Source organism: Danio aesculapii, chromosome 12 (genome assembly GCF_903798145.1).
Source record: "Danio aesculapii chromosome 12, fDanAes4.1, whole genome shotgun sequence".
NCBI classification, from domain to species: domain Eukaryota; kingdom Metazoa; phylum Chordata; class Actinopteri; order Cypriniformes; family Danionidae; genus Danio; species Danio aesculapii.
In genome coordinates this window covers 6,015,064-6,036,555 of record NC_079446.1, presented here as the reverse complement: position 1 = coordinate 6,036,555, position 21,492 = coordinate 6,015,064, and the positions used below count along the sequence as shown (strand labels likewise).

General features: G+C 37.3%; 1 protein-coding gene across 8 annotated transcripts in view; it reads right to left on the bottom strand.

The window, feature by feature from the left end:
* plce1 (phospholipase C, epsilon 1) overlaps positions 1–13,691 on the bottom strand; it is a 158,402-nt gene extending 144,711 nt beyond the window's left edge. For all 8 annotated transcript variants that reach the window (XM_056469436.1, XM_056469437.1, XM_056469441.1 and 5 more), the window contains exons 1-2: positions 13,507–13,691; positions 4,841–6,164 (exon numbers count right to left, since the gene is read on the bottom strand). In XM_056469436.1, coding sequence (XP_056325411.1) covers positions 4,841–5,953 — 1,113 coding nt within the window. In that variant the 5' untranslated portion in view covers positions 5,954–6,164; positions 13,507–13,691. The remainder of the gene's footprint in view (positions 1–4,840; positions 6,165–13,506) is intronic.
* Between the last annotated feature and the right edge of the window lie 7,801 nt (positions 13,692–21,492).

Genomic DNA, 21,492 nt, shown 5'->3' with positions numbered 1-21,492 from the left:
ACATTTGAAAGTTATTTAGCAATGTTTAAACTGTGCAGTAATTTTATTTTAGATAAGGTTGCAAAGATTTTTTTTTATTATTCAGTTTCATTTGTGTATCTTCAAAGAATAGAAATTAAGTTGTTTATTTTCTTTTTCTCGTTTAGAATATAACTGAGCCTTTAATTGTCATTTATAAGGGCATAAAAGGGCATATAAGGGCATAAAGCATAGTCCTCACTTTAGATTAGGTCACAAAACTGCATAAAGTTGAGTTAATAAAGCATTTATTGACATACAAATGAACTCTTAGTATATGCCTGAATAATAAGAATTATAAATGTTAATTTTCATAGTTTATTAATCATTTAATAACTCATTCTGAATTATCTTAAAAAACAACAAACTACTCTTAAATAAGTGGTTTGTAAATAATGCAATACTTAATTTAGTAATGAAAAAAAATTCATCAACAATTTATGAAAATACAATCATTAAGCACATTATAAATGTGCTTACAAGTCAAGAATACAGCATTTGTAGCTTCAGTTATAAACTCCATACTAACATTTATTAATGAAGAGTTAATGCTTAATAAATAATGGATTCACTAGATGCTAATGCTTAATAAATGGTTCATAGTGTGTAGTTATTATAAAGTGTTACCAAAAAATCTTTCTGATTCATCTCATTTGTATAACGCTTTTACAATGTAGATTGTGTCAAGGCATCTTCACATAGAAGATTATAGTGAATTGAAACAGTGTAGTTCACTTTTCAGAGTTAAAGTTCAGTTCAATGTGTTTTAATAATCACTGCTGGGAGTCCAAACACTAAAGAGTAATCCATTGATGCGCAGCTCTACAAGTCCCGAACCATGCAAGCCAGTGTCAACAGCGGCGAGGAAAAAGAAAACTTCACCAATGGGCGAAAGTGAAGGAAAAAAAAAAACCTCAGGAGAAACCAGGCTTAGTTGGGCATGACCAATTGTTTATGTTTTAGTGTCATATAAGCAGCATTGGCTATATTCATTGCAAAACCTATAATAAATATACAATAAATAACATAGTCATGTCAGTTTCTGATAAACAAATTAAGCAAATAGCAACAACACTGAAAATAGTCATATACAATCTTTTAGTTTGATTAAAGATAAATATTCTAAAATTGCTCCAGAAGACACCTTTTCAAACATCTCCCTTAAAGTATTTCCTGAATAAAAACATTCTCTAATATCATTTTAAAAATACATATTCTATTAAAACATGTTTTGTCATGAAAATATTCTTACACAAGTCACAAATAGGTTTTTCTTCCCATTTCAATAAACATGAGTGTGTTAGTCTTGAGTGTCCAATTCTACATCTCGTATGTACAACCTGATCATGTCTATTTTCAAAACAGTAATTATTTCTTTCATTTACAAATGGATTCGCATTAAACAGTTTGTTGTTTCTACATTCATCCCATTCCATTTACACTGACATTATGTGGGTCCAAAACAACTAATCAATGAAATGCTAAACCTAAAAATGTGAAGACAAAACGGTTTGGTTTCAGCAATTGCTAGAACACATTTACTGCTTGCATTGACTTACCAACTCAGTGAACTCATTTTTCACCTATAAGGAATGAATTAAAAGGTGAAGGAGGCAGGGGTTTAGTGCCTCAAAGGGGAAATAAAGTCTAATGTCTTAAGGCAGTGTAGCAAGACCCATGGTACGCTCTGAAACAGAGTTCCACTGTCCTGGCCAGCAGGAGAAACCAGACGGTGCTGGAACGACCCTTAACACAACAAGCAGTGCTTTTTACAAGTCTACTAGTAAAACGTCTGCCTTAGCTCGGACATTTTACGCTGCATAATAGATCTGAAGTCCTGCTGAAACAGACAGCAGTCACCCACTAAATCATCCGTCATTAAAACCTCAAGTTGAAATGTTTCGTGTCTTTATCATGCACCAACTTGAGCTTTGAGTGCTCCGGCATAAAGGAATTTCCTCAGCAAGAAAGATTTCCTCCTAATGGTAATTCATCACGAGCAAAATTAACTGCTGGCCAGTCTCCATTAGTTAAATACACTGGAAACGTTAAATATACCACAGAAAATGACAAAATGACTGTGAAACTGTGGTTTATTCCAGCAGCACTGCTAATATCATTCACTGCAGAGCTGTACAATAAACGGCTTGTGATTTTTCTCAATTGAAAGCTACTGTGGATAAAAGCATCTGGTGAATGAATAAAGGAAATGAATGACACTTTGTATTAAATTTTGTCATGGTTGAATTCAATTGAAAATTTTAGGTGGAAAAAAAGTCTGAAATTAAATAACTAAATAAGCCAATACAGATAAGCTACATAATATACGCTCCACATCATATCAAACCAACAGCAGTGGTCTGTTTTTATTTAAAATAACTAGTTTAGGCTTAGTTCATATGCGTTAGTAAAACTTAGTAAGTGGTAGACACTCATTTCAAAGTAATTTAGGTCACAAACTTTATCTAATGTAAAGTTTATAAAAAACTTCTTGCTGTCCTTATGAATGCATGTCTTATCCCACTGAAGAGGAGCTTTTCCATCAAATTTATATAAGAATGCAGCACATTAATCCTTGCCATGGCTTGTAATGTTTTATAAAGTGTTTTGGAGTCGTTTGTCATTATGTGGTAATGCAGCAAAGCCCTAGAAACCACTCGGGACAGTATTGTGGGTAGATTCTAGCCAAAATCTCAACTCAAAGATTCAAATCTAAATTTTCATCAGTGTCAAAGTTCCAGAAATATTGGTTTTGACAAAATTTGATTTTAATAAATATGCAGGGCCGGAGCAAGCTGAACTGTCGCTCTAGGCAAAGGACGATCACGAAAGTGACACGTTAGCAAAGTGAGGACCGTGGTGGGGGTGTCGCGGATGAAGTTGAAGACCGGGGCGGTTGGGGTCGCCTCAATGGACGTGCCGGCCCTGTAAATATGCACATCAATCATTTTTTTAAAAAGTCAAATGACTTTTCTATTTAAAAATACAACAACATTACAATGCAAATATGACAAATGACATTTAATTTAAGTGTCAGCAATTTTCATGAACAAAACACAATCGGAGGTAGGTCAAAGATATAATGGGCACTGTCTGTATTCCATCAGCTGACTAAACTTTTGTTTGGCATTTTACACTTCACAACTCCAACTATCAAACTAGAGTGCGTTTCCGAAAACCATCGTTAGCCAACTAAGGTTGCAAGCACCGTTGATACAAGCATAGTTTGTTGATTTGGTGTTTCCCAAATCAATCGTTTCAATGAACATTCACAAACTGCGTCACAAACTTGTTTGCTTGCGACTACATTTTCATTCTAAAATACCATTTTAACACAAATTAGTGTAAACGGGGCCTAAGTGTGTATTTTTCAAGAGCTGGTTACTGCTGCGACAAGAGCGGGGCGGAGGATTGCGATGCCGGCCCAGCATCATAATGTCTATCGGCCCAAGCCTATAAGCTAATAAATCTAGCACGTTGTTGTGTTACTTTTGACCCACACCTGTGTTACTTTGGTCCCTTCTGACGGGGTGAAATGTAACAATGTTCAAGTTATGTTTAAAGTGGAATTTTAAAGTTGTACTACATTTGTTCAAAATATCACCTGACATTGATAGACCACAGTTATGAGTTTGTAAACACTGCAAAATTATGTCCCGGTCTAAAACAGTATCGTTTAAAAATGGGTTTTTATGAAAAATGGTACTTTTGTCCCACTCGTCCCTACTTTTATCAAAAGTATGATACAATTTTTTTCTTAAAACTGATGCGTTTGTTGTAAATAGCTGCTGTGATGCGAGCGCAGTGATATTTCTTTTATGTCCTAAAACACTAAGATAACCGATTAAGGAGTTACATGTAAAACTCTTAAACCATTCTCTTAGGTACGAATTTGTCTATTAAGCGCACTTCATCTGCGTGATTCTGATTTGAGGTAATGGAGACTTGAAGGTGGGCTCTTTTAAGTTAGGTCAGGACAGAAGATCTTACTCCCAATTCTCTATACATTATTATGGTCAGTACACATGCAACTAGCCTACAATTCTCTACAAATTGATGGCCACTAAATACTCAATCATCTAATAAAGAACCTGAATCCTTGTGTCCCCCTTGCTCTATGTATTTTTTTATTATATTTATACTCATTCATTCATTTTCTTTTTGGCTCAGTCCCTTTATTAATCCGGGGTTGCCACAGCGGAATGAACCGTCAACTTTTCCAGCACATGTTTCCAGCTGCAACCCATCTCTATGAAACATTCATACACATTCACTCACACTCATACAATACGGACAATTTAGCCTTTCCAATTCACCTGTACCTCATGTCTTTGGACTGTGGGAGAAACCGGAGCACCCGGAGGAAACCCACGCGAACGCAGGGAGAACATGCAAACTCCACACAGAAACACCAACTGACCCAGCTGAGGCTCGAACCAGCGACCTCCTTGCTGTGAGGCAACAGCACTACCTACTGCGCCACTGCGTCGCATATTTATACTGTTTATTAGATTATTTATGCACATATAGCAATAGTAATCACCACTAACTCTGCACCCAAAAAACAACTGAAGAATGCAGGGTTCAGTCATAGTTATTTGTTCAGTGACAAACAAAAGCACACTTGATAAAACAGCAAAGAATTTCACTCTTGTGGTACAAAACATGAGCTTCAACATAAACATTCGGTGCAGGAACTGTGGCACCAACTGTGAGAGAGGTCCATAAATACAGCTTTAACATAACACCTGAACAACCACCAGTTCATAAAGGAAGCATTCATACCAAGCGGAGATTTAATGAAAAGAGAAATTGACCTTACCTCTGCAAGCCTGGCCCCGGGATAGGTGAGAAGGGCCCTGGAAACCTGCAGCTGAATGGCCTGAAGCGCTTTGCTGTATCCGCTTGCCTCACGCATGCGCCTCTCGCCGAGATCACAAGTTTTCTTGCAAACAGACTCCCAGATCCTGTCAGAGATGCAGCCGGTGGGTAGAGCCTTCACTATAGCTTTAGTGCCAGTGCACACTGTCTTTTTGAATTTCTGGTTGTTCTTGAGATATCTCCTGACCAGCACAGTAGATCGATCTTTCTTGTTACGCACAAACTCGCTGTCGGATACGGTGCCCTCTCCGTCACTACTGTCAGGTACAGATAACCTAAAGGGCGTGGACCTCTTCAGGGGCTTACCCTTAGAGCACATGGGTTTGATTTTCCTGTTAAGCCTTTCTAAGCTAGAGAATCCATTTTTATGGCACATGGCACACACAAAGTCCGGTCTGTATCGTATCTTGTTATTCTCGGCAGTGCCGCAACCATTGGCGCATTGAGGGCCTTGTGGTGTGGATACTGGCACACTGCTTCTCCTCAAATCCAACCCACAGAAAGGCAGGTTCTCCATGTTTTGGCTGATGACTAATTCCACTGGGCACAGTTCCCCATCTGAGCCACTCAATGTTGGCTGAGGTTCACCAAGGGTAGTAATATCAGAAGAAAAAGCCTCTGCTTTCCTCTTTTGGGGAACCGTTCCCCAGCTTCTAGGAGAAAAACTATTCTTCGGGCAGCCTTCTGCGTTTTCCACTGGATTACAAAACCCACACATATGGAAATTGTAGGATCCTTCTTCCCCGTGCCTTGTAGCCTCACATCTGCAGTTTTTGGACCTGAAGGTCTCATCCAAGCAGTCCAAACTCTTAGACCTGATATCCAAAGACTTCCATATTCTGCACACTGTGCCCACTGAGTCCCCCTCCAAATGTACAGGTGTCTGAGGGGATGTGCTCCCAGGCAATCTGTAGTTCGTTGATAAAAGAGCATCTCCATTACTTGCTGAAGTCTCCTTATTAAGACTCTTCACTCCCAGCACAGCCGAAGCCCTATTAGAGGACATAGAGCTCATGATGCCAATATGTGCTTGTCTCTCAGCATGAACCCTCATATCACTAGACGCCCGATGTCAGATTCTTCTTGCTCAACGTACAGGGAGGACACACTTTTGGCTAGAGATGATGGCCTCAGGATCAGGAAGAGCATCTCATTGAGTCTGTCTGAAGAGGAAGCTCCCGCAGAAAATGACAGCTGTGTCTTCTTAAATTGTTTGTCCTTCTCAACTTAACCTCTTCTCTCAAGACCTTCAGATGCTGAGAATACTAGACAAGAGGGGAAGCAAGAAGAAAAACACATTTCAATAAACAACAGCTTTTACCACACAGTGACCTGTATATATTCCCTGAATCAATGTAGAAATATGACAATCCCAGAGGAAATTAAAACATACTGTAACTCAACACATTGGTTTTACTTGGCCTGGGCAAGGGTAGAAAGATTTTTCAATGCTTATCAGAGCCAAGCTGTTTTGTATTCTACTATTTGATATCTGAGGAAGTTGTTAAAACTGCACTTTACTACAAATGAAATGAAACAAATGACATGCTGAAATAAAATATCTGACATTCTGCACATTCTACCAGGATTAAATGAAAATTCACATCCACGTAAAAACATCTCCCACTCAGGAAATCACACAGCTGTCCAAAATCTCACTGCAGTCTGCAGCCCCCCGGCCTTATAAATACACACGGGTCTCTGGAATGTGAAGCTTGGCGGGGTTAGTCAGAATGAGATTAAAGGGGGGCATTCGCTACACTGATTCTGGGTGAATTCATCCCGTCAGAGTCTTCAAACATGGCTTAGTTCCCACACCCACACAGTCAACAATAAATCAGTGCGCTAACACAGCGAGGAGTATTTCTTTCATAACTCAGCACTTGAGTGCTCGTAATCAGAGATCCTCTATGAAGGGGGAAAGTGTTAAAGACACTGCAATACCCCTACTTTGTGAAGAGAATCAAAACAATCAGTGTTGACTGTATACAGTATGTTTGAATTTCTGAATAAAGACGACAAGGCAAAACTAAGCAACTATTTGGTTCCCAAACGGCTTCAAAAGATTTTAAAACAACATTTGGTCACACTTTATTTTGATGGTCCGTTTGTTGAATTTAATTTACATTGCATCTACATGCCAACTAATTCTTATTAGATTATAAGTAGACTGTTAGGTTAGAGTTAGGGTTGGGGTTAGGGTAAGTTGATATGCACTTACAAAGTTTCTTATAGTGAGTTAAATGTCTGTTGAAGGAGCAGTATCAACAGATATTAAGTAGACAGTCTACTAATACTCAAACAGACCATCAAAATACAGTGTTACCCAACATTTTTAGCACTTAAATATGGGAGTTTCATAAAAAAACATTTTGAAAAGAGATGAGAAAATCGGATCAGATGGATGAGATCCTGAATGATGATCGAAACAGATTGTCTATTAACACCATTTGATCTATATCGTTAGTTAGTTTAGATCAGTGTTTCCCAACCCTGTTCCTGAAGGCACACCAACAGTACACATTTTCAACCTCTCCCTAATCAAACACACCCGAATCAACTTATCATAACATCAGAAGAGACTCCAACACCTGAAGCTAATGGGTCAGAAAAGGGAGACATCCAAAAATGTACTGTTGGTGTGCCTCCAGGAACAGGGTTGGGAAACACTGGTTTAGATGTTTTGAATGTTAGGTTACCACACATTTGCAAGAGCATTAGTATTACTATTAGGTTTGTTAAGTCAGGGATGTTGGTGGCTTGAAGGTCAATACCAGTGACGTGTCTCAACTTGTTTATACAAAGAATACAATCTCAACATATTAATTCATATTTTCACACCTTTCATCTAAGCTTTTAAAGCTTGCAGTGTATACTACAGGTATGCATAGCATCCCGAACACCAATTTATAAAAATTCTGAAAAAAAAAAACACGGGCCATCTGAGATTTTAGAAAGGAAATAATGTTTTTGGGAGCATTACAGCACACTGCGAGTCTACATTAAAAACAGTTTAAAATTGCATTTGGGGTTTGATAGTTTGGACCTGGGAATTGAGATGTCAGGCTTAACAAGCAGATGAGGGTGCTAAAGTTAAAGTTTTTACACTGGTTCTCATTTAATACGAGTTTATGGGTTTTCTGTACCTATTATATGTCTTATATGCCTGTAAGAATTAAAAGTAATACGATGCAATACTTCACAGGTAATGCTCAAAAATTTAGGGAGTTCCCCTGCGAAGTACTGCACCCTATTACGAACAGCAGGTGTTGAGGATGGCACATAAAATAATAGGAGATAGCACACACTCCTTAAACAAATATTTTGAGTGGATGCCCCTTGGGCGACGTCTAAGGATAATAAGATGTTCCACAAATCGCAATAAATTTTATTCAGTTTTTGTTTGTGTACTTGATGTTAAGTGTTGGTGTTTATTGTGTTAAGTGTGTCATTCTTATTATATGTGAAGCACAACCATGTCAGAATTAATTGCCCCAAGGGGATTAATAAAGCTTTAAACTTAAAAGCTATATCACACTGAAAAACAACAGCATAATTTCTACAAGATGATTTTTGACATCAATATTTTCGTTTAATAACCAAAAATTAAAAACATTATTCATCCAAATGGAAAACGATGCCATTGTTTCCTCAAAAGACACACAGGTGATGCTTCTGTAATATGTGCAATATTGAACCTAAAAATAAACACTCAGAGCTCATGCAGAGATCCTTTTTTCAGTGAATAAAGTCTTTTTTTCTAAAGTTTTTTTTGGTAAACAAGGCCACAATATGCGCGTTTATGATTTTAGAGGAGTATGGTTCCATGTTTTTTGTCCTAATATGCACCCAGAATGCATCTCTCAACATACTTTAGCACAAAACGCATGCATTCCTGGTGTGGTATGAGATCACAAAACAGATAAACCAGACACACCCTTGTCCTTATGATAAACTTGTCATGCGTACACAAGATTTCATCTTGCAATGAATGAAGTTATGAGAAGGAGTGTCTTCATTATTTTCTTTTTCATTCGGTATGGCTGTTTTCCTGTTGTCTGATAAAAATGATAGCGATATGAATCTAAAGTTTAAAGCATCAATGTGACGATTGTTATGGTGGTTTCAAATGTGCAACAAACACCACTAATAATACTTTTACAATTTGTGAAAGCACTGCAAGCCTATTTGTATATTTTACATTATAAGAGATTGTCTCCACTCTGTCAAGGTCATATCCTGTAATCCTTACAAATCACATGATGATGTTGCAACCTCAGACGCATCTGGTATATCAGCATATCTGCAGTGGGTGTTTTTAGTGCTTAAATCCCTGTAACCTGAACTTGTCAAAGACACCTCTAACTTATCTAAACTACAAGCTGCAGCAGCAAAAAAGCAGTCGCGCCTTCAGATTGGTGGGTGGGGATGAGTGTCTGCTGAGGCATGAGGCCATTGTAATGCTTGGAAATTACGGGAATTCCCACCTCCCCAAAATCCACCTCCGCACCCCCTCCTTCTCCCCTTCTTTTCTGAAGCCAGCACAAACTAATTATCTGTGCGAGCTTGATTCAGTTCCCATGCAATAGGCGGCTACTGGAGCAAAGAGTCAGAACAGCTCATTTTAATAAAACCAAGCTTAGCTGCAGGTAAACATCATTAGCAAAGTTTCCATTTAAAGACGCCAATTAAATGTATGCACAAAACTGGAATATTGCGTAAAAGATTTCCATCCAATGAGTCATGGGGGAACAAAATCGTCACTTCCTGATTAACTGGCGCCAATTTGCTGCAGTAGGAGAAGCTGCGTGAATCTTTTCTTTATTTAATAAATTACTTGCGCCTCAGAAGACAATGCTGACATGCAATTAATGCGTGGTGGTGTTTGAAGGCGTGAGACGCACAGACACTCTAGACCAGGGGTGTCCAAACTCGGTCCTGGAGGGCCGGTGTCCTGCAGATTTTAGCTCCAACTTGCCTCAACACACCTGCACGGATGTTTCTAGAAAGCCTAGTGAGTGCTTGATTAGCTAGCCCAGGTGTGTCTGATTGGGGTTGGAACTAAACTTTGCAGGACACCGGCCCTCCAGGACCGAGCTTGGACATGCCTGCTCTAGACTATTCTGGAGGTAATTAAGAACCCAATCCCAATTCTATTTTGTACCCCTACCCCTTAATAATGTAAGGGCTTCAAATTTTACACTTAAGAAATGGGACAGAACCAGGGGCTTCGCCAGACCCAATTTACTGGGGCACGTGCCCCAGTAAAAATCTCCAGTGCCTCAGTAAATGCTTTATGATGTGATTTACTTCATATGCAAAGTGCATTTATTAAGAGTGGTAATCCCGGAATAAAGACATTATTCTCTATGTGCAACCGAAGCAACGCTGGTGAAAGCAATGTGTTTAATCAAAAAGCAAACTGACGCATCTCTGCATGTGCGCAGAGAACCATACTCGCTCGCCTCACACACAGCTCCTGCTAGACCCTGATGCGATGCTCTTCTCTCGGCGCGAGTCCTGGTTGTTAACATGCACACTGAAAAAAGTATCCACGCGCCGCTCATGCGTTGTGAAACCAGTGTTGCAGCCTTATATGCGGCGGTGACGGCACGTAGTGAGTTTTGAAAGTCGACAAAACTAAAGTTTTAATAATATGAGGGTGATCTTACTGCCTCCTGATAGATTTTTAGTATGAAGTAAAAAGGAGGGATAACGAGTCAGGGAGGTAAGACTTAATAAACCTAATTCTCCGTCTAAGACAACAGATAATTCTATAAAACATCTTTTTTGTATTCTATAGAACTGTCTGAGAACTGTCTGATTATTATTCATGCAAAAGATTTCTTAAATGATCTTAGCACCATTCCAGTTGTGTCTTAACGTTGTTTTCCAGTTACATTTAAGATTAATTTCTGTTATTTATTTAGAATAATAATTGTATAATAACCATAATACTTTTTTTTATTTATATTATAATAATTTTTATTTATTATAATAAATATTTTTTGGTATTATTTGGGTTTTTTTTTTGGTATATATATATATATATATATATATATATATATATATATATATATATATATATATATATATATATATATATATATATATATATATATTAATATATAATATATGTATAGCCCCAGTAGAGTTTTATGTCTAGCATTGCCCCTGGACAGCACTACAACACCTGCACACCTCATCATATGTCATCACGTTCTCTTGCTTCATATGACATCAGACGATGGTGACTGCTGTTAGTTATTCCAGTTGCATTATTTTTTGATATTTACCTTCAGGAAATCACTGAAGGCAACGATCATGTAATCATAACGATATAATGTGGCAATAAGATCGTAACTGTACTGTGCATTTACACCCTGGCCATATTCATCTAAGTAAAACAACATTAACATTATAGCAGACACTGTAAAAAGGTCATTCAAAGGTCATTTGCGGAGAATTTGGCTAAAAATCTGCGGATTCATGCAAAATGATTTTGGGAGTATCATAACTAAAACCTTACTAAAACCTTACAATATAAAAATATAAAAAATGTAATGTTTACAATGCAAATCTAATTAGATCCACTTTATTTGATAAACAAAGCAAGTCTCTCATATAATATATCTACTAAAAGACAGAATATATTACTTTAGTAACTGTATTGTAAATAAATCAAATGATTATTTTCATATTAGTCAATAATATTACTAAAATTAAATTTAAAAACTGAAAAAATATCAATTTACACACATTTACTCAAATAAATAAACAGAATCAATGATGGGCTAAAAATCTGCGGAATTCTGCGTGCGCAGATTCTGTGTGGGCCTACCAATAACTAGCATTTTTCTTAAAAACGTTTGTGTTTAATAGTAGAAAGAACTGGCAGCTTAAGGGTTTGAAATCACATAATAATTCTATTGATGATCTATCCCTTTAAATGTTTCAGTTAAATAAATAATAATAAACAAATTAAACTGTATTTGATAGAATTGCGTTGGAGCAACTCAATTGTATTTCATACCATAAAACACACTTTCTTTTTTCTTTTTTTGGAGTTGGAGCTAAACAAAATGATTGCATGGAAATCCTTCCCTCAATTAAATGGAGATCGTCAAGTAAATTTTTTGGAAGTACTTGGTGTTTTAACCTCACTTTTGCCCTGATTTCTTTGAGATGGGCACTTATTGACGGGTGTAATCTTGCAATCTAAAAGTCTAATACCCTGTGCAATGCCAATTTTGTAAAATAAACTAAAACATGAAGAACTGGAACAGAAAATCAAAACTGCACATAATCAAAAAAGGAAAGTGTATTATGGCAAATATTTATTCAGTTTCATACAGTTTTACCAATGGGAATAAGCTTTAATCTTAAATCTAAGAACAAATCTCTAGATGACTCGGGGTATGTCCAAATACTCGGAAAAGATGGCAGTAAATCAGTGTTTGCTGTCATAAAATTAATGTTTAACAGTCTCCGACAGTTTGTGGGTGTGCCATGTGTTCCAGCCATATACATTCTTGTTTTGCTACCTGAAACTCAGGTGTGTCGACCCACATTCAGTTTCACAACACTGAAAGTGTACACAAAGTGTAGTAACTCAGTTCTGATTACTCACAATGTCATCCAAAAGTGTTCAAATTCTGAGTATTGTGTCATATAGTTTGCATTCTGTCATAACTGATCAAAGGTCTGATTATAGAGTTTGCTTAGAGAAAGTTAGAGATTTCATCTTATCCCAGAACAGTAACCGACTCGCCTCCAAGTATTTCTCCATTGAGTTCTCATAAAAACAATATGGCATGTGAAGTAAATCAGACAAGTTTTCCATCTATTCAGATTTTCCAGGCTGGTAAATGAAAATGGATTGTATGAGTTTGAGCATAAAGAGCCCAAACCCCAGGATCACTCGTGCAATATCAGGTTACAGAGCTGGTCAGCTCAGTCACAGCACTGAGACCTTACTAGAGAAACATAAGATTTCCATTAGAAGCAGATTTACCAAACGAGACTTGGGGGAGCCCGTAGAGGCAGAAAAGGGGGACCGAAATACGTCCCACTTTTATTCGGTAAATTCCCTTTACTGTCTGAAATATTTCATCTTTCAACATATTTTGAAGACTGAATATGAATCATGATATGTCACACACTAACGCTACTTAAAACCATCAATACGAAAACACCTGCATGACATTACTGAGAACCATCACTATTTTACTGTTTACTATGGTAATACCGTGTTTTTTGGTCATCATGTTCTAAACACTGTATCACCATGACATCGTGTTAGTGCTCTGATAATGTTTGTAGTAGTCTAAAGTTATCATGAAATATTATATTAAGATATTAGGCTAAAATAACCGAAATAAAGCTACTGAGTTGAGTGAAAATAAGCGAGTTATGAAGCACACCGTCTTCCTTTCATTAATTTCCAACTTAAATCATCCGACAACATAATTTATCAACTGACAAACTTCGTGAAATGTTGTTTTGACGCTCAAATGCAGGATGTTTTGCTAAATGAGCGGATAAACAGAAGAGTTCACAATACAAACACAACGTAAACACGTGCCAAAGATTGGAGAAGCAACTTACCGCGGCAACAGAAAGTCATGGTCTCACGCGCGAAACAGGATGAAACTTCATTGTGGTTTCAGAAAATGACTTCAGTTAAAACTGCAGAAAGTGTGTTAAAGCAGTGCTGAGTTTAAGCTGGTCTGACGCGGGAAACTCAGTCAGCAGCCAACACAGCAGCACCACAGCACCGAGCAGCACAATAGCCGAACTGCAGAGGTGTCACTGCATAGGAATGTCTGAGGACTTTAACTTACTGTTAAGTCTCACTGACATACTTCACTACTGTCACAGAAGAAAAATGACATTTTCTTTTAGATGTTACACAGACACACTATGCAAATAATGATATAATTTTTTTGTTTGTTTGTTTTTTATTTGTTTTTATATTAAATTACATTAAATATTACTGTTACATGGTAGTCATGTGTATCAAATATATTAAAATAAAACAAACGGCATATATACACTCAAAAACATATATTTTTGCTGCTTGTTGAAACTACTTATTTAAAATGAGTTGAAGCAACATTTATGGAGGTTTTTGGGGGGACAACTTAATAGTTTAAGTTGAATTCACTTAATTTTTTAGGTTAACTTAATCGAATTTTATTGGAAAAACATACAAGAATTGTGTAGAAATCTGCCGGTTTTAAAGGCTGGTTTATACTTCTGCGTCGAGTAATCGGCGTGACCCACGGCGCATGCCTTGCGCATTGCTGTGCATTTATACGTCTGCGTGCTGTTTGTGTTGCTCTGCAATAACACTTCTGAAACATTAGCTGACAGTGAGGTGTTTATGTTCCTCTGTGTCGAGTTTCTTTGCTGGTGTTTTGTTTTTTTCTGAACGCTAGCTTAATGTACAAGAAGCTAAAACTCGCTCATTCAGAGGTGGGAACCGGCGGACGTGCAACAACTTTATTCATAAAGTAAACACAAAACTAAACTTTCCACCTGGAGCTCTTTCACGGGACTCGACACTTGTAAACACTCGCTTCAACGGCAATCGCACAGCTCTCGGTCCCGCCCACACTTGTCAGCGCTACCAAGCCGACCAATCACAGAGCTTACGCTATGCGTCGTTGCGACGTGTAGTTACGTTTTTTGAGAAGTGCGCATCAGCGTCTGTGTCAGCCACAGCGAGGGCTATGCGACCACTCGAAGGCTGCACCGGAGCATATGCGTGTGCTTGACGCAGAAGTATAAATCAGCCTTTACAATGTAGCAGCAGTTCGATCCTCAAATTTGATTGGCCGATCAGTTTTATAAGAAATCATGTTGGTATTTTCTGCAGGTTACAATTTTACACCAGTAGGTGCCGCCAGTGACAATATTTATAATTTTTTTAAAATTTTGCAGCCACATTATTTAACGCAAAAACTATCAAAATAAGAGGAGCTTTCAATGTATCTAAATAGCTTCAGATTTCATGCAGATTTTGGGTAGCCAGATGCATCAGGTGACATTATCGCAATGCACTTTCAGGCTGTGTGTCAAAATCGAACATCTGAACAAGACTGAAAAGTGTGCTCTCATTCTGTATCATTGATACATCAGGCTTTTAATGAACTATGATATATGGTGGGAATACTGAAGACCAAAACTGTTCAGTTTTACTTAGTAGCTCTAACTAAGCTCTAACTAAGCAAAAATTACATTTTGGTGCACTTGTTGGTTATATGACCATAAATATAACCATTTGTATTTCTGCAATAGTATAGCAGACTAATTTAAATAATGCAAATAAATAATATACACGCAATAGGAACTCTTCAAGGCCCAAGCAAAGCATATTAGGCAACTGGTGTTAAATATACATAAAATTGACGGCAATACCGAGACCCTCCTCCAACCCCAGCTCCACCTATGTATAGATTTGCTCAGGGGTTTACATATATGCAGGGGTGGATTTAGTCATTTGGAGGCCCTAAGCAATTGCACACACGGGGCCAAAAAGTCCTAATACATATATATATATATATATATATATATAGAGAGAGAGAGAGAGAGAGAGAGAGAGAGAGAGAGAGAGAGAGAGAGAGAGAGAGGTACAATTTATAGTTCTAGGGATTTTTATTGGGGGCTCCCATGTTTCCAAGCATCAGCTCACTTCACTTATTGACTAAATCCGCCCCTGCATCTATGTTATGTTTGCAGCCAGTGTGTTATATTCTCAGACAGAACAAAGATTCAAAGCACAGCACAGCAGCGTAGCAGCAGATCTACTCCGTCAAGACTAGGAGTAGATCTGCAGATCTGCATCTGCAGTAGATCATCAACATTTATTCATTCCTTCATTTTCTTTTCAGCTTAGTCCCTTTATTTGTCTGGGGTCGCCACAGCGGAATGAACCGCCAACTTATCCAGCATATGTTCTACGCAGCGGATGCCCTTCCAGCTGCAAGCCATCACTGGGAAACACCCATACACACCCATTCAGTCACACACTTTAGCTTACCCAATTCACCTGTCACGCATGCCTTTGGACTTGTGGGGGAAACCGGTGCACCCGGAGGAAACCCACGCAAACAAGAGGGGAACTTGTCAAACTCCACACAGAAACGCCAAGTGACCCAGCCAGGGCTCGAACCAGTGACCTTCTTAATGTGAGGCGATTGTGCTACCCACTGCGCCACTCAGGAATCTCAGGAAAGTTATCATGATTGAAATATGCCAATTATAAATTGTTCTAAGCTTCATTAAACTTCATGAACTTAATGAATAAACATTTTAGGCATAATTATAAACATAGTTTGCTAAATTTGTGATTTCCTTTCTGTCATTATTTAATTTTCACTTGTCACAAACCTGTTTGACTTTCTGTCTTCTTTTGAACAGCAAGAGAGACATTTGAAGAAAACCTGTAACCTTTGACTTCCATGTTTGTTATTGCAACTGAATTCATGATAACAGGTTTTCAGCATTCTTCAAAATCTCTTTTTAGAATTCAACAGAATGAAAACTCTCACAAAAGTTTGCAAATATTGAGAAAATATTGAGCCAATTCTCCCTTTTAAGTTAATTATTGCTTTAATATATCAAATATGACATAGGCTTTAGTTTGTTGACATCTTTTAGTTTGTAATTGTTTTAAAAAAATGCTATATTACTACAAAAGTAACTCTAAATTTGCAGTAAATTGTCCCTGCAGATCATTTCAAGCATTTCTGGAAAAAAATCAGCAAAAAGAAATGCTGCAGAAATATTACATTTTTGAGAAAAGCTGCTGGATTATAGGCAACGAAAATCTGAATGTGGAAAAGCTTCAACAACTGTTCTGATCTGAATGTGAAAATACCACAAATCTCGTTTCCCTCTGCTTTAAGACACTAGCACAAGAGACATTATATGCTCCTATTTTATTTATTTCTTTTTAAAGAAGACTAAATATTTACCTGTTTTGAGACTGAACAGGTTTATATAACTTTATCTGTCATGCAGTAAAAATGCTCCGCACCTCATTGCACATGTGCACAATGCTTCAGTTTTCAATCTGACCAAATGTTTACGTCCTCTCAATCGGATCAGTGAAGGTTTAAACCAGCCCTTACAATAAGACCTCATTTCAATGAGAGTTGATAAAGGCCTCCCAGTTCATCTGAGCCATCAGTTTGATTACTGACAGATTGTCTGGCTGAATGTAAATGTAGCCAGTGATGGACTGTTTTCATGAGTCACTGAATTTTTTATTTTATTTTATTTTGTTTTGTTTTGTTTTGTTTTGTTTTGTTTTGTTTTGTTTTGTTTTGTTTTGTTTTGTTTTGTTTTGTTTTGTTTTTCTTTTGTTTTGTTTTGTTTTATTTTATTTTATTTTATTCATTTTATTTTATTTTATTTTATTCATTTTATTTTATTTTATTTTATTCATTTTATTTTATTTTATTTTATTTTATTTTATTTTATTTTATTTTATTTTATTTTATTTTATTTTATTCATTTTATTTTATTTTGTTTTATTCATTTTATTTTATTTTATTTTATTTTATTCATTTTATTTTATTTTGTTTTATTTTATTTTATTTTATTTTATTTTATTTTATTTTATTTTATTTTATTTTATTTTATTTTATTTTATTTTACACTTAGTGCACCACTTAGCGGGCTTCCACACAGGTTCTGCATCTTGTTTATATACACTATGAACAGCAGCTACGCTAATTATTTTCTTTATTCTCCATTTCCACCTGAGGATACTCTTCCCGAGGCCCTCAGACTATGCAGAGTCACTGATTCGATCCAAGACCAACGACGAGATGATCCCAAGGTTTCCATATCCTGGACCAGGCCGTATCTTGTGCAGCTACTGTGGTGGTCATGGACGAGTGGAGAACATGAGACTGATTCCTGTGACGCTCCAGAGACAGACGAGTCTTCGCTAAGGCCAGCTTCCAGCCTCCGCCACTGAGACTGCAGCTCTGCACAAGACGTTTGGCCAGCGGAGAAATTAAAATGGTCGTGCCCAACTGAGCCTGGTTTCTCTCAAGGTTTTTTCTTCACTTTCGCCATTAGTGAAGTTTTTTTTCCCTCTCCGCTGTCTCCTCTGGCTTGCATGTTTCGGGATCTATAGAGCTGCGCATCGTTGGATTTGCTCTTCAGTGTTTGGACTCTCAGTAGTTATTTTTAAACCACACTGAACTGAGCTAAACTGAACTGAACTTAAACACTACAAACTGAACTACACTGTTCCTATTTACTGTGACCTTTTATGTGAAGCTGCTTTGACACAATCTACATTGTATAAGCGCTATACAAATAAAGGGGAATTGAATTATGTCTATTGTCGAAATTTCATGGCTGTATAACGAAATGCCATTCTAGAGAAACATTACATGAGACTATCTGGTTTTGGCTACATCTGAAGGTTGCTTCCTTTGGCTGAGCTGATAACATTGTTGGATTTCCTTTCGAAGAAACCAAATTATTTAGTGAACGAAATTAAAATGCAAGCCGTTTTCATGCCCGTTACTCATGATGATTATAAAGTTTATTCTTCATCTGGGTGTTTGTTATGGTTTGTTTGTGCATGCAGTTATAATCCACCTCAAGAGGCCAAACAGAGCGATCAGTGTAGTCTCATACACCACTTACACACAATCTTTACAGGAAAAAAAACAGCCTGTGGGAATATAAAAGGGGCTATTAGGCGGAGGCTCATATAGACATATGCCAATGCGTATTCACTTTAACGATGTGTTTGTATTCTTGGCAGAATTGCAATGATTTTTCCAATTCTCAGTCCACAAGGAGGGAACTCTTATGCCATCCAGAAAGAATGTGCAGTTCTTCCACTCCCAGTCAATCTGTCACATGTAATCCTGCAGGATGGGGAGCTGTTGCTTTCCAGTTGCAAATCGTTTTGTAAAAAATCACACACACATACAAATAAGCCTTTGTATGTTACAGGGCTTTTATATGCTTTTATATTGCACCCAAAGCTGCTATTGTGTGTGTGTGCGTGTGTGTGTGTGTGTGTGCGCGCGCGCGCGCGCGCGCGCGCGTGTGTGTGTGTGTGTGTGTGTGTGTGTGTGTGTGTGTGTGTGTGTGTGTGTGTTTTGGATTATTCTATTGTGGTTGCACAACCTGAAGTCATGCTAACATTGGAAGGTTATTTATATGTATGTACATTATTAAACACTTTCATGCTGTTGTATTCAACGAGACTTTTATTTCATATTTTACTAATTTTAACATGTGGCTCAGTGGGTAGTGCTGTTACCTCACAGCAGGAAGGTCGCTGGTTCGAGCCTCGGCTGGGTCAGTTGGCATTTCTTTGCATGTTCTCACCGTGTTGGCGTGGGTTTCCTCCGGGTGCTTCAGTGTCCAAAAACATGCACTACAGGTGAATTGGATTAACTAAATTAGCCGTAGTGTATGTGAAAATGAGTGTGTATGGGTGTTTCCCAGCTGGAAGGGCATCCACTGCGTAAAACCGTGCTGGATAAAACTATGCTGTGCTGCCCTGATGAATAAAGGGACTAAGCCAAAAGTAAACGAATGAATGAGGGAATTAATATATTTGAACATGACTGGTGGTTCTTGTAACTTCATTGTCTGTCTGTCTTTATGTTTATTGTGTAGTGGGAACATGTTCAAGGCTGTTTTTTTCCATCTAAACACCTGCATGTTAAGGTTTTCATTAACTGAAGTCTCAACAATTAGCAGCAGCGGTCGTTAACTTCCGTTTAATGTCGCACATCCGCCCTCTGCTGGAGAATACCTATAATTCTCCTCGTCAATGATAAACACACGCTGACAAAACATTTGGGAATTTGCTTAGTCAAAGTGACTAAGAAGCTTTATGTGAGCAAATCATGGCGTAAGCAGTTTTAATGCTTACTTTATATTCATTTATTAATCTCCGTGACATCTGTGTTATGCTAAATTGCACAAATAGCTACTCGCAAATGAAGTTACTCATTATAAAAGTTCTGTAAGCTACATGAATAAGATTTATACTGTATAATTTACATGTTTTCATTACAAGTTTTTCACAAAATGGCTCAGTGGTTAGCACTGTTACCTCACAGCAAGAAGGTCGCTGGTTTGAGTCCCGGCTGGGTCAGTTGGCATTTCTCTGTGGAGATCGCATGTTCCCCCCGTGTTGGTGAGTGTATATGTATGTGTGTGAATGTGAGAGTGTATGGGTGTTTCCCAGTATTGTAAAACATGCTGGACAAGCTGGCGGTTCATTTCGCTGTGGCGACCCCTTATAAATAAAAGGACTAAGCCGAAGGAAAGTGAATGAATGAATTGAGTTCTACTGCATGCCATAATGTGTAGCTTTGGAAATTAGTAATATAGAATGGCCATGTGAACATAATTTAAATAAACTTGCAATCCATGCTTATGAATTTGTGGACAAAACAATTGATATGCTTGTTAGTAAATGACACTATTTTTTTCATTTTTTGTATGTGTTTTATCTTCTTATTATTAAAAATTGATTTAATTTTTAAAGTCAACCATTATATTTATGAATAATTTTTCATTCATTTGTTAACCCCTGGTGTTTTTTCCCCATGCACCCTTATTTTAATGTGTTATGCATTTGATGTTTATAACAATATTATTTTTTCTTTGTTATAAAGTCTCAGTCATGTTTCATTAATCCTATTGCACTGACTTGTAATTTTGCTCTTGTTTGTGGCATATTTTGACCACATCAATTAAAGTAAATTACCTGTTTATTGTTTATCTGTTTGCTGTAACAAACTGCTATAGGAACATTCATTCATTCATTTTCTTTTCAGCTTAGTCTCTTTAATAATCAGTGGTCACCACAGTGGAATGAACCGCCAACTTATCCAGCATATGTTTTACTGCCAGCTGCAACTCATCACTGTGAAACATCCATACACACTCATTCTCACACATACACTACGGTCAATTATAGCATACCCAGTTCACCTATACTGCATGTCTTTGGACTTTTGGGAAACCGGAGCACCAAGAGGAAACCCACACGAACACGGGGAGAACATGCAAATATATACAGCTGAAGTCAGAATTATTACCCCCCCCCCCCTGAATTATTAGCCCCCCGTTTATGTTTTTCCCCAATTTCTGTTTAATGGAGAGATTTTTCAACACATTTCTAAACATAATAGTTTTAATAACTCATTTCTAATAACTGATTTATTTTATCTTTGTCATGATGACAGTAAATATTATTTGACTAGATATTTTTCAAGACACTTCTATACAGCTTAAAGTGACATTTAAAGGCTTAACTAGGTTAATTAGGTTAATCAGGCAGGATAGGGTAATTAGGCAAGTTATTGTATAACGATGGTTTGTTCTGTAGACAGTCGAAAAAAAAATTGCTTAAAGGGGCTAATAATTTTGACCTTAAAATGGTTTTAAAAAAAATTTAAACTGCTTTTATTCTAGCCAAAATAAAACAAATAAGACTTTCTTTAGAAGAAAAGGCAGGTTAGGAAAAATAGGCAAGTTATTGTGTAACGATGGTTTGTTCTGTAGAATAAAATATAGCTTAAAGGAGCTAAT